Here is a 13,414-nt window from a genome sequence, read left to right as displayed (position 1 = left end):
GATAAAGACTATCAGCGAGGCTCATGACTCCAGGACACAGACACAGGAGGGCAAAGATGAGGGCTGGGGCTGATGTACCTAATGAACTGCATAATCTAGCTAAGCAGATTTCCAGGCAGTGTGAAAGATGCCTCCTGACTTCTGAACAAGAAAAAGTTCCTGAAATTAAGTAGGACTGGGCAATAAAGACAACAAATATTCCGGGAAGAGGAAACAAAAAGACCAACAAGAAGCTGCATCATCAGGCAAGTTTCAGAATGCCAAAGATAAAAAAACAAGTTACAAAGGATCAAGGGGCCGGCCAGGTGGCGCAGCGGTTAAGTGCGCTTCAGCAGCCTGCGGTTTGCTGGTTCGGATCCTGGGTGCGGACATGGCACCACTTGGCACGCCATGCGGTGGTAGGTGTCCCACATAGAAAGTAGAGGAAGACGGGCACGGATGTTAGCTCAGGGCTAGTCTTCCTCAGAAAAAGAGGAGGATTGGTAGCAGTTAGCTCAGGGCTAATATTCCTCAAAAAAAAAAAAGAAAAATTAAACAGAAAAGAAGTTACAAAGGATCAAAAATCAAAATGACATTGGACATCTTAGCAACACAGAAGCCTATATCTAGACAATAGAGCAATACCTTCAAAATTCTGAGTGGAAAACCACTTCCACTTAGAATTTGAACTGTATCAACTATTAAGTGTGAGAGTATGTTAAGACATTTGCAGATTAAAAAAAAAAGTCTCAAAATTTATCTTCTAAGCATCTTGTGGCATACTATATTTCCCAAAAACGGTTGCAAAATATTTCTGGTCCCACACACTCTTCCAGAACCTTGTCACTCCACCATGAAAAGCCTATTTTCCTCCCCTTGAATCTGGTCAGGACTTTTCCATTGCCTTAACAAACTGTAGAAGTGACACTGATGAATTCAGCAGCTAAGTCACAGAAAGTGATATGACTTTCTCATAGCTCTTTCTCAGGATGTTCACCCTAGGAACCCAGCCATTTATGTTGTGAGGAAGCCCAAGCCACACAGAGAGGCCAAGTCCAGGGACTCTAGCAGACATCCCCAGGCAAGGCCTCTGAGGGGCAGCCCGAGAGCCTGCTGCTGCTGAGTACAGCAGACAAGAGCTCTTTGACAAACCCTGCTTGAATTGAAGATTAGTGAGCAAAATAAACGTGTTCACTGTTTTAAGCCATAACTGTGGGTAATTTATCATGAAGCCTTAGTAACCAGAATAGATTTTAGCACCTGCAAGTGGAATGCTGCTGTAACAAAAAACCCCTAAAGGGTGGGAGTGGCTTTGGGACTGAGGTGAAAGCTACATGTACCCTCAGGAGAGTGTAAAAGACTGAAGGGCATCAAAGAGACTGTTAGCAGAAGTCTGACAGGCCTTTGAGAAGGGGGTCAATGAGCACCAAAGGAAACTGAGGGAAATGTTATTGGAAGAGGAACTTTGCTATGTATGGCTGGAAAGTTTACCAACGGTGCCTGCAATAACGTGGGAAATAAAAAATGCATCTAGTGAGTTGGATGCTCTAGCTAAGGAGATTTCCAGGTGGTGTTAAAGGTGCCACCTGATTTCTAGTTGGCTATAGTAAAACATGACCAAAGAGAGATAAACAAAGAACCACTAAATATAAAGAGACAAAAGTCTTGGGTTTGGGTCCTGGGTTTGAAAATAAAAATGTCTCTCATTCCAGGCTCTCTAAGATTGTCAAATTAAGAAAGAGTTTCAAAGAAAAGATGAAACCCAGGGTGGGCTAGAAGCTCCTTTGTCAACATCTCTAAAAGAACTGATGCAGTGCCTCAGAGAACTCTCCATGAGACTAAAGGCCTTCTAGGGCTTCTAAGAATCTTACGGGATTTGTCTCTAAGCAGCCTCACAGGAAGCCTACCAGTTTATTTTGCAGACCTAGGGGTGTTGCTTTTGTGTAAAGAAATGGATTCATAAGAAAACTACAAATATTTTAAAATAATTGCATCATCTTAGTCTAAAAGGGACAGAGACAGTATCAAATGAAGAGAGGCCTGTGGACCCTTAAACTTCTGTAAGCAGGAAGCAGGCTGAAAAAAACTACTCACCTGCAAACATGAGCTAAATATCACGAAAAGAAAGAATGACTCAGAAGGCAAAACCAAGAACCCAGAATTACTCTGTGAAGAATCATTCCCACAAAGTACGACTGAGTTCTAATCAAAGAAATAGCAACATGTGCCCAGCTGGATTTCAGAACTGCCATGGATCGATGGCTCCTGTGTGCCTCCCATTTTCTCCCTTTTTGAGTGAAAGGGTCTAGAGTGGTTATCTTAGGCTTGTTCTACTGTTGTACAATGGGTGTGTGAGGGACAGCTACCCTGACTCTTTAATTCACTGGTCTTCAGATCAAAAGGAATTTTACTTGAGGAACACACCTGAGCAACCTCATCTGTACCTGAATCTGAGTTAGATGTATAACCCTGGACCCTGACCATGAGCCTCATTCTGTAATGTGACAAACTCTGGAAGTTCTCAGGGCAGGGGATGAGTGCATTTTTGCATACAGGAGAGACGTGAATTCTTGTGGCCAGAAGAACTGTGGCCGATTGTATTTCCCAAAATGGCCACAACCAGACTTCTAGTCCCACATGCTCTTCTTGAACTCCGCCACCCCAGCAAGAGACGTCTACTTCCCCTCCCCTTTGAACCTGGGTGGGACTTTGTGACTGACTTTACAAACAGCATGTGGCAGAAATGATGCTGAGTGACATGTACGGCTACATCATAAAGGCTATGCAGCTTCCACTTGGCCTGTTCTCTCCTAAGATGCTCGCCCTTAGAATCCAACTACCATGCTGGGAGGAAACCTAAGCCACATGGAGAGGCCACATAGAGATGTATTAGCTGGTAGCCTCTGCTAAGGGCTCAGCATTCAGCCAACATTAACTGCCAGACATGAGAATTAAGTGAGCCTTCAGATGACTTCAACCCCTAGACTTCAAGCCATGCCAGCTAATGCAAAAGGTGGAGCAAAACAACAGGCTATCTCCACTTGTCCCTAACCAAATTGCAGTCACAAGGAAAATAAATGTTGTCATTATTTTAGCAACAGTTTTAGGATAATCTGTTATTCATCCTTAGTAACTGGAACATACTTTTAGTCAGGATGCTATTGGGAGGCAGTAAAGCACGAAACTAGGAAACAGCTTGAGAAAGAGAAAAACAAGATGCAGAAAAAGGAGAATCCAATATAGGAACACAGCAAAGGGAAATCTCAGGATGACAGCTGTGCAGCAGTCGTAGAGATAAACTAATTAGGATGGAGGGGAAAACCGAAGCAATGTCGGCAACGACAAAAACCCAAACCTAGAGATTACGATGATGTGAAAAAACGATTTGAAAGGTAGTTTTCAAAGCTGCTGAAAGATGTGGAAAATTAAAAAGATCTAAGAAAACAAAACCCATCGAAGTAAGCAAAAAAGCAAAAAGTTATACCATAAAGGAAATGTAATCACAATAAAGTACTTGGCTCAGCAACAGGGAATTTTCAGAGAGTTAAAGTAACGAAAACACTGAACCTGAATTTAAGTAAAAATTAAGATATACTTTCACTGAAAGGATGAGGAGAAAGGAAGATTTGTGAAAGATTTACCTAAATTCCTCATCAATCATAATAGGAGGGCAACAGACAATATCTAAAATGAAAGAAGCAAGAGATAGCAGGATGTCTATATTATTCAGAAAGATGAAGGTAAATATTAGAGAACAAGCTAAAAGAAAACACAATTGCCTCTGAAGAGTACGAATGTATCAGTGTGAAGGTGGGGAGGTGGAAAGCAGAGGATTACCTTTTAACATCATTTGAATTTTTAAACTGTATTTTGATTACTTTGATAAAAATAAATGAAAATAAATACATACGAACATTTTTGTTATAAATATACTTACTATGGGAATGCTGTTGAAGTAGGAGCTAAAACTGGAGGATTCTTCCAAAACTCATCCAACAGACTCTGAATAATTTTTCCAAGATCTGAGTGCATTGTAAACTGAAAGTAATACAATAATAAGGATGATCAAAATCACTTTCAGAAAAACACTAAAGTCTCATTAGAATAATGTCACTCTAAAAGTTAATCTTAAATCCACTTTCACAAGTCAAGAATTAAATGAAGGGCTGGCCCGGTGGCACATCGGTTAAGTGCGCATGTTCTGCTTCTCGGCGGCCCGGGGTTCACCAGTTAGGATCCCAGGTGCGGACCTGGCACCGCTTGGCAAAAAGCCATGCTGTGGTAGGCGTCCCATGTATAAAATAGAGGAAGATGGGCATGGATGCTTGCTCAGGGCCAGTCTTCCTCAGCAAAAGGAGGAAGATTGGTAGTAGTTAGCTCAGGGCTAATCTTCCTCAAAAAAAAAAAAAAAAAAAGAATTAAATGAAAACCAAAGGATATTGTGTCAAATGAACACATTAGTAATCCACAACTTACAATATTTTCTTATACAATCAATACCATAAATCATGTTAAAGGTCAGTTTAATCAATAATGAAGCTGAAATATTTCCACACTTCACTATTTACAATAATTTGAAGGTTCAAAGGTAAATACTGAGAGTACATTTAAGTTACAATCCTTCACATTAATCAATCATATACACATCCTAGAACTTCAAGACATATTTGAATTTTATCCCCCCTAACAACTATGAAAGATCTACTCTGAATCAAAGTATGAAAGATCTACTCTGAATCAAAGTTCTAACATCAACAGGTCCTCGCCACTGAAAAACAAGTTTCAAATCAGTATTATTTATTATATATAGTGAAAAATCTTTTTGAAAATTACTAATTCCAAAATGAGATTTTAAATGCATTTTAGATTTCTAAAATATTTAGTAGAAAAGTAATACACCTGTTATATTACTCTGGAATAAATTATACCATATACATACATTGTTTACTAATGGAGAGGTAACATATACTCCATGTTTATCCATTAAGTGATGTCGTATTGGTGGATAAACACTGATCACTGGTTTTTCCTGAGGAAATTGTGGAGGGAGCAATCTGGTAAAGGCAGAACAAATGAAAAACAAAGACAACAAATGTTACATTACATTGTCATAATCCTAAAACAAAGTTAGTTAGCAAATTAAATTTTCATACTTTCATTTGGATTAATTATTCAGTAAAAAGTACTCTTATGGTTTTTGAGTTGATTGAAAATATACAAAAGGATACACTTTAGCAAAAAGATTATAAAGTAATTCAATGCAGTAAAATCTTCTTAATGTGGAATATGGATACCCTGAATTACAGAATATTCTTCACATCATGACAATTAATTACTTTCAAATACAATATATCAAGCTATACAAAATCTCAGCTAAAAATCAGATCAGGCATTTGTATTAGGTGAACCATATTTACCCAGTCCGGCTATTGGACCACAGGTTTTGGCTATATAATTTTCTTGTGGTTTTCTGATTTTTGAAATGCTAAGAATTATTTCACTATCTATTGAATTTTTAAATAGTAAGTGAACAAAACAGAAAGTTCTAGGATTGAAACATTGTAGTTGGCATTATGCCTTCGTTCTATATGGCTCTCTTCTAAATGTCCCAATTAATACATCTCTCCCAACTTTGAGGTCAACCACATAGTTTCAAGTAAAGAAGAGAAAATTCTCAATACAAAAAAAAGTGAAAATCGTAACTTTTGAACTACTACAAATTTAAAATTAGGGAGTGAAGTCTTAAAAAATGGGATTTTACTGGATATAAAAGCCTGTTTTCTAAATATTCTCTAAAACTCAGATGAGTATGTCCCTTTACATTGTCTCTCTGTTCCCCTGTTGGCTCAGAAAACTACTTGTTGGTAGCACTGTCAGGAAGAAAACTGGGTTCTTGTTGGCTTCTCCTACTTAGCTCTACCTAGGGTATTTGAAGAGAAATAAAACTAATTTATTTATAGAGTTGAAGATGTTAAAATAGTTTGATAAAAAAGGTAATGAATGGCCTTTGGAGTCCAACCAATCTGGCTTTGTATCCCGACTAAACTATTCACCACCTATGTGTCTGTAATTTGCCCCAATTTACAGAGCTGCTGTAAGGATTCAAAAAGCTCCTTTATATCAAGGTAACGTAGCACAATGCTTGGCATTCTTATATATTCATGCTTTAATTCACTCATTCTACTAGGATTTAATAAGGCCTTCTAAGTGCAGGCACCATGCTAGGCGATGAGGATATGAAGATGAATAAGCCACGGTAACTATCTTCAGTGAGGTGCCTTTTAACCTCACCCAAACACTCACTCTAGCAGCCAGCTACCTAATGCAACCTGAGGTAATAACTGAATTCTTTCATACTAAAGACTAATAATTGCACTTAGGATCAAATGGGTACTTCAGCAATCACTGTGTCCAACCTTTCCTCTTTATAACTTAATAAACTCATGATTATATTTTTAACTTTTAATTTTTTTCCTTTAAAAATAATCAGCAGATCAAATTCAGCCTTGAACTCTCTGGTTGATATATCTGTTGGTGAAAACTAGAATATTTTCACTTGTTTCTGATGTAAAGGTGAATATATCTCTAATGGTTTTCCATACATGATACCTTTGATTGGCATTATCATTCTTACCCTTTCAGCCTACCTCCAGCTAAGACTTTAGCGCAAATCAATAAAAACGATAACAGTACTAGAATTATTACATCTTTCTATTGCATGTCCTCTTTTATAATTTCTTTCTTACAGGAATATAAATTACAACGATGTCTTTGAAAATTTTTTATTTCATGAAATTGTGTAATTTGATAAATTGTAGTTATTAGAAAAGGAATATCTGAAATAAGTTCACTTTGAAAAGATTACCTCTAATAACAACTAAGAAACAAAATAATAAGATTTTTTTAAGTCCTATTACATGAAAAAACAGGATATAAATCTACTCACATATTAATGTTAATTGTCAGGTTGTTTATGGTGAATGGCAACCTGTATTCCACATCTTTCTGTATTTCTGCTATACTGTAAAAGAAAATTGAGAAAAAAATTTATGCGAAGTCATAAAACCATTAATGTTAAAAACAGATGTTAAATGTTTTTACAGTCTACTAAAACTACTTTCGGTCACAGAATCTAGATAGCCAATATAACTTGTATCGAGGGAAAAATGATCAGGGAAAGGTTTATCAAGTAAGTGGGCAATAATATTCCGAGATATACAAGTGTTTGTGTTGGAAGTGGGTAGATGTTGAGACAAAGAAAAACTCTTGTATTAATGCTAGATTGATTTACGACCACTTTATCTAATTCATCATTAATAGAAGCAATTGTGAGCCCTCTGGTTATTACAGGTGAGCAAGATATCTGGGTTCTGATTACAACTCTGCCACTACCCAGCTGTACAGACAGCTAGGGAAGTCTGGATCTTAACAGCTTAAATTTAGAAGTCTGGATGAGATGTCTCCTACAGTCTTAAACAGACACTGCTGGCTGCTTTCCAAAAACATATTCCCTTTCTTCCTAAGTAAGAGAAGCCTGATTTTATTCTGAGTAACAACGTTCTAGCCTTTCTTGCAGCTAATTATTGCTATAGACTTAAGTTCTAGCCAATTAGAATAGGAAAGTTGTGGGGTGGAATTTCCAGGAAAGCATGTTAAAGGGGAACATTTGCCCTTGAGTCTATTTGCCTTTCCTGCCTGGACTTTATGGCTAGACTTCTAACAGCAATATAGGACCCTGAGCATGGAAGCTATGCAGTAGGTACAGCTAAGCAGATAGAAAGAAGTAGCTTGGGTCCTTGATGACTACAAAACTGTCACACTGAATTTCTTTTACATGAGATAAAAAGAAACTTTTATTTTGTTTAAGCCACTATTTGGGAAGTCTTTGTTACTAGCAGTTGAATATACTTGCCAACTAATATAAGTCCTTTATACTTCAATATTCTACATTCAGAATTATATTTTATTTTATTTTAGAGGAAGATTAGCCCTGAGCTAACATCCACTGCCAATCCTCCTCTTTTTGCTGAGGAAGATTGGCCCTGAGCTAAAATCCGTGCTCATCTTCCTCTACTTTTTTTTGTATGTGGGACACCTGCCACAGCATGGCTTGATAAGCAGCATGTAGGTCTGCGCCCAGGATCTGAACTGTCAAACCCTGGCCACCAAAGCAGAGTATGTGAACTTAACCCCTATGCCACTGGGCCAACCCTGATAATTTTATTTTATTGTTAATTGCAGGTATACATTGTTACAAATATAACCTACCAACCAAATCTTTTGGAGGCTCACTTGGAATTCTAACAGTCATATTTCCAAAGGGAAAAATGTTAAGTAGTATTAAGACTGAAAGGAAGCTTAATATTCAAATAGATGTGAAACTTTTTCTAGTATGAATACTCTGAAAGATCTAGTATTTACATAATGATTTACTTTTGTTGTTTTGGTTGCTTCAACTAATAGCTTTAGAAAACTTATTTTTCTCATTTTTTGGACTATTACATTTTTTGGCCTTTGATAAAAACTTAGCCTCTGGAATATGTACATTTTAGGTAGCTTGAAAGGTAAAAAATGTTGGGATAGCGTTATAGAGAAATTGTAGATGTTGATAAGTTTCCTCCTCTGACAACCCACGGAATGGGGCTGATTGAGGAGAGGAAACAGCTGAGAAGAGACTCAAGCAGATATTCAATATTAGGACTTACACGTTTTTATAAAGTTTCTCTTTGGGGATCAGGTCTGGACTAGGATACTGACAGCCTCCTTGGTTGCATGAACACCACGTAATCAATAAAATGGCTTAAGTTTTTTATTCCTCTATGTTATCTTAGGACCCTAAGGTGTCATTGCTTCAAGAGAATACTGGTCACAAAAGCATCCACCAATTCAAAGCCAAGTAGATTATCTCAGTGATTAAGGGCACGACCTCTTAAATTAGGCTTCCTGGGTTCAAATCCTCCCTCTACCATTTACTTGTGTGATCACGGCCAAGATACTTAACCTGTCTAAGCCTTCCCTCTCAAATGGGGCATGGAGATGTTCAAAGTATCTATCTACCTAAAAGAGATGTTAGATTAAATGAGATAATGCATGTAAAGCCTTCCACATAATACCATAATAATTGTTCAGTGTATGCCACCTATTATTGAATAAGCATTTAGAACATGCAACCAAGTTGAGGCCTATTAAAATCTGTAGTAATAAGGTTTTAATTCAGTTTTTCAGACATTGTTTGTATTTTTATGGAAGACTTCTATGGAAAATAAAGTGAATTTGATTAAAATAATTTTTACTTAAATCATTGGCTAGAAGTGTTCAATTCATTGTCCTCACAATTATATTCTTGACATTTATTAAAATTTTTGACAAGTTTCCGTCACAAACGAGGTATCGAAGATAAATGAAGTTAATACTCATAATATTAATGACAGCTGAACCATCAGTAACAAATTCCAAAACAACAGGTTAATCATGGCAATTGATGGGGTTCAGGACATACTACCCCAAAATATGGTACCTTGGCTATTTTAAGGTGAAGGAGTTGGATAAAACAGCAGAAAATGGAAGGTTACTCTGAGCTCCTCTAGCACCTCACACTTCTTCCCTGAAACAGGTCATAACACCTCGTGTGAGGGGCCCTCTCCCTATACCAAGAGGAAAGGAACATCCTTATCTCTGAAGACAAGGGACACTAAGAAGAATCCCAACAAACAGGTCTTGCTAAGTCCCCTACCTCTTTACTACAATTACCTCAAACTCTTTAACCCATCATTACTCCTCCACTCTTCATCAAACCCAGCACAAAATCTCAGGTCTAACTGTTTCTTTGGGTCTTCACTTCCTCATAAAGTCTCCTGTGTCATTTAAACTTATATTAAATAAACTTGTATACTTTTCTCCTGTTAATCTCTCTTTGTAAGTTTAACTTTCAGACCCAGCCAGGGACCTTAAGAGGATGGAGAAAAACTTTTCCTTCCCTATACTAGCTGCATTAGACAAAATGACAGATATTTGTTTTACTTAACTAAAATAAAAATCATCCCTGAATATTCATCCCAAATGCGATTTTGAATTTTTTGTTATTTTAAATGACTTTAAAAAACTTATCCTAAAAATAATTCATTCTCCCTGAAAAAAAGAATAAGCAAAGAGAATATAAAAATCACTCAGGATCTCATTTTCCCAAGATAACCACTGCTAACATATTGGCGTATAACCATGTTATCTTTCCACATTCATAGCCTTATCTAAAGTGAAAATACAATTATACTGCAATTTTGTAATGGTGTTTTCCCACGCAATAATTTATTGTGATGATCTAAGTCAGTAAATGTTATTTTACAACGTCTTTTTTTAATGCTGCATAATGTTCTCGTATATTGTTTAACATATTCTCTACTAGTAGATATTTAGGTTATTTCCAATTTTCACTATGATAAGCATTCTTAGAGCCATACCTTTATGCTGACAGGTGGTACTACTCTGAATGTAAACACACAGACATATTTTAAAGTAGTAGTGTAATCACGCCACAAGAGAAAATTTAAATAACCTTCTACGAATAATTTTATTTTCTAGGTTCTATGAGATAAGTGAATTACTAGGGTTTTACCTCCATGGCTCTGAATCTGCTTAAGACTAAAGAAAGCTGAAACAACAGATAAATTTGTTAGGCAGAATGTGTGATTAATTGGCATCCTCATTTCTTTGACAGTCCCTCCAACTATAAACAAACAGACCTTGAAATGCAATAGAGGCACGAGTTATGGTTAAAAGATTCCTTTTGTAGAACAAAGAGTTATTTATCTCCTACTTTATATCTTGTGTAAACTTGGATCTCATAAAACTTGGTTCCAGTGAACAGCTACTGTATATCCAGCATCTTGCAAGGAAAGGAGATATACAGATGAATACAGTGTGGTCTTTGCCCTGAGGAGGCACACAGGAGGAAGAGGAAGTCAAGTGACTACAAAAGAGCAATTCAAGATACTGATAGCATGCATTTCTCACAGCGTAGGGTAATTCAAGGAATGTTTATAGGTGAATCTTGCAAATAAAGGATTCAGATGCCTAAAGATGGTATATGAAGAATAGATAACTTCCCTTTTCCATCTAAATCTCCAGGAAATATCAAAACAGACTTGTAAAAAGCAAATCTGTAGCAGCGCTGGAAAGTAAATAGTACCACAAGCTGACAAAAATTTTGAAGAATCCCTGAAAGATAAAAAAGATAGGATTAGATTTAAGGAAAAGGGTGAAAATAAGGAAAAAGAAAGTAAATACAGGAACTAATGACAACTCAAAACCTAAGAGCAATGCGAAGTAGGAGCAGTCTGAAGGTCCTCCAAACCCTTGAACCAAATCACTACAAACCAAATCTGGAGGGCTGGGCAGGAGCATTTCTCCAAGTAATGAATGGGCAGACACATGGAACAGCGTGCAGGCTAGAGTCCTCTCCTCTTTTCAGCAAAGGGCAGTAATAGCTGCCCCTGGAATATCACAGGGAGGTAGCCTCTAAGGCAGCAGTGCCTTAGGAAGCTACTGACCCCCAGGAAGCCTTGATTCCCCAAAGACAACTAGCAGCTTGCCCCACACTGGAGCAAGTCATTCTTTTCCATTCATCACCCAAGGCAGGCTATGATAAAGAGTTAAGTATCCACAAACAAGTCAACAAGGAACCTCAAATGCAGAAATGAATACATCACAAAGGTGTGAATAAAACAAAACAATGCTAGGCATGTACCAAACTCAACAAGCCCAAAACACAAAACTCAAGGAAACAGAGTTAACTGAGCAAAGAGAAGACTATAAGTTTTTATAATTAATATCCTCAGAGGAACAAAAGAAAATAGCACTTGCATTCACACACACACAACAGTTGAAATGAAAATGAAAAATTAAGAAACTGGAAATTTAAAATAAACAGCTCAGATATATGGTTCAGTGCTCTGTTTGGAAAATGCTTCATAGTATATCCTTCTCTTGGAGAATACTGATACACTTTAGCATATTAAAGGCTTTGAGAAATTCTCAAGAGCTTGATTTTGTTTTGTTTTCTAAATCTGTTTGACATGGGCCACTTATTTTACAGTATTTTTGAACAGTGTTCTATAGAACACAAAGGACAATGACAGAGATGTGCAAAGCGATATGGGAACATAGAAGAAAGCATCCAACCTAAATAGGGGTAGGGGTGGTAGGGTCTTCTGGGAAAAAAAATAATATCTGAGCTACATTTTAAAGTCAAGAGTTAACACCCTGGAAAGAGACTCAGGGAAATGAAGAGGACATTCTAGACAGAGGAAACACCATTAGAAAAGCTTCAGATATGAAATAACACCAAGTTTCTAAAAGTCTCCATATCCTTTGCCATTAAAGAAACTACATTCTCTCTGTTGACACCTTTCCACGAGTCACATCACCATCTTCTGTGACAACCAGGCATTAAACGAACAAGTCTGGACTTTTCTGGGGAAGAGTTAGGAAAACACTGAAAGGAACAACATGGTCAAATTTGAATTTTAGAAAGATTACTGTGCAGCCATGTGAAAGAAAAATATTAAGGGAACAAGATTGAAGGCAGAGAGAATAGTTAGAACCCAGTGGTAGCAGGGATGGAAGACTGAGTAAAAACAGAATGACTGGGTTTTTTGGCTTAGATAAGCAAACAGTAGAGACAGCTTGGAAGGAGTTCAGGGGTAGGAGAGGAGGGGTAGATGTGTCTGGATTCAACTAGCAATGGAGAAGTGACTGCATGAGTGATAATTTTTTCTTTTAAAGCAGGTACAGACTGATGAGGACCACTAAGGGGAAAATTAACTAGAGACAGCACTTAAGCTATTATGGTCTATTTAGAAAATTTTTTCTTAAATGATAACATACTTCACTGTGTCATATACTGTGCAATTCTAACTTTTAATCACTGGTTATAAATAGACTATATGACTTAATATATCAAACTAAAATTCACTTAATTATGGGACTGTTTGATACACATAATTTTAAAGTTCACTATAAGAGCTCAACCAAAATGCTGACATTTTGTAGATTTATTTAGCTTCAAAAGACATAGCAGATTCCTGTAGGACTTTTTATTGCAATAATTTAAGGTGATTTCCTTCCACAAGGAAGTTTTAATCTCAAACATCTATAAGAGTTAGATAATCTAGGTGAATGGAGGCAGTTGCTTGTGGTACAACAGGGAGTGATCATAAACTGGTAAAATGCAGAAGGGGCAGCCCAGCAAAGGGGGTAGCTGTTCTTCAGCTCAAAGCAAATGTTGCTATGTAGGAACTATTGTCAGATTTTTCCAGGTCCTTCTTTTTTAAAAGAAAAGTTGGAGACATTTTTCTTCCAAGATGGCGCCGTGAGTAGTCCTCTTTGTCTCTCGCCCTTCGAGTCTACAATTATTTGGACACTTATCGCTTGACAAAGG

The 13,414-nt window shown here is 37.1% G+C and overlaps 1 protein-coding gene across 2 annotated transcripts in view; it reads right to left on the bottom strand.

Moving 5' to 3' along the window:
* Positions 1-13,414, bottom strand: part of VPS37A (VPS37A subunit of ESCRT-I) — a 49,599-nt gene that overhangs the window by 23,163 nt on the left and 13,022 nt on the right. For both annotated transcript variants that reach the window (XM_070598292.1, XM_070598291.1), the window contains exons 2-4: positions 6,926-7,000; positions 4,919-5,033; positions 3,917-4,017 (exon numbers count right to left, since the gene is read on the bottom strand). In XM_070598292.1, coding sequence (XP_070454393.1) covers positions 3,917-4,017; positions 4,919-4,963 — 146 coding nt within the window. In that variant the 5' untranslated portion in view covers positions 4,964-5,033; positions 6,926-7,000. The remainder of the gene's footprint in view (positions 1-3,916; positions 4,018-4,918; positions 5,034-6,925; positions 7,001-13,414) is intronic.

This window comes from Equus przewalskii, chromosome 28, assembly GCF_037783145.1.
Source record: "Equus przewalskii isolate Varuska chromosome 28, EquPr2, whole genome shotgun sequence".
NCBI lineage: Eukaryota > Metazoa > Chordata > Mammalia > Perissodactyla > Equidae > Equus > Equus przewalskii.
Note: the sequence above shows the minus strand (reverse complement) of the source record. Positions and strands in the feature narration are given on the sequence as shown.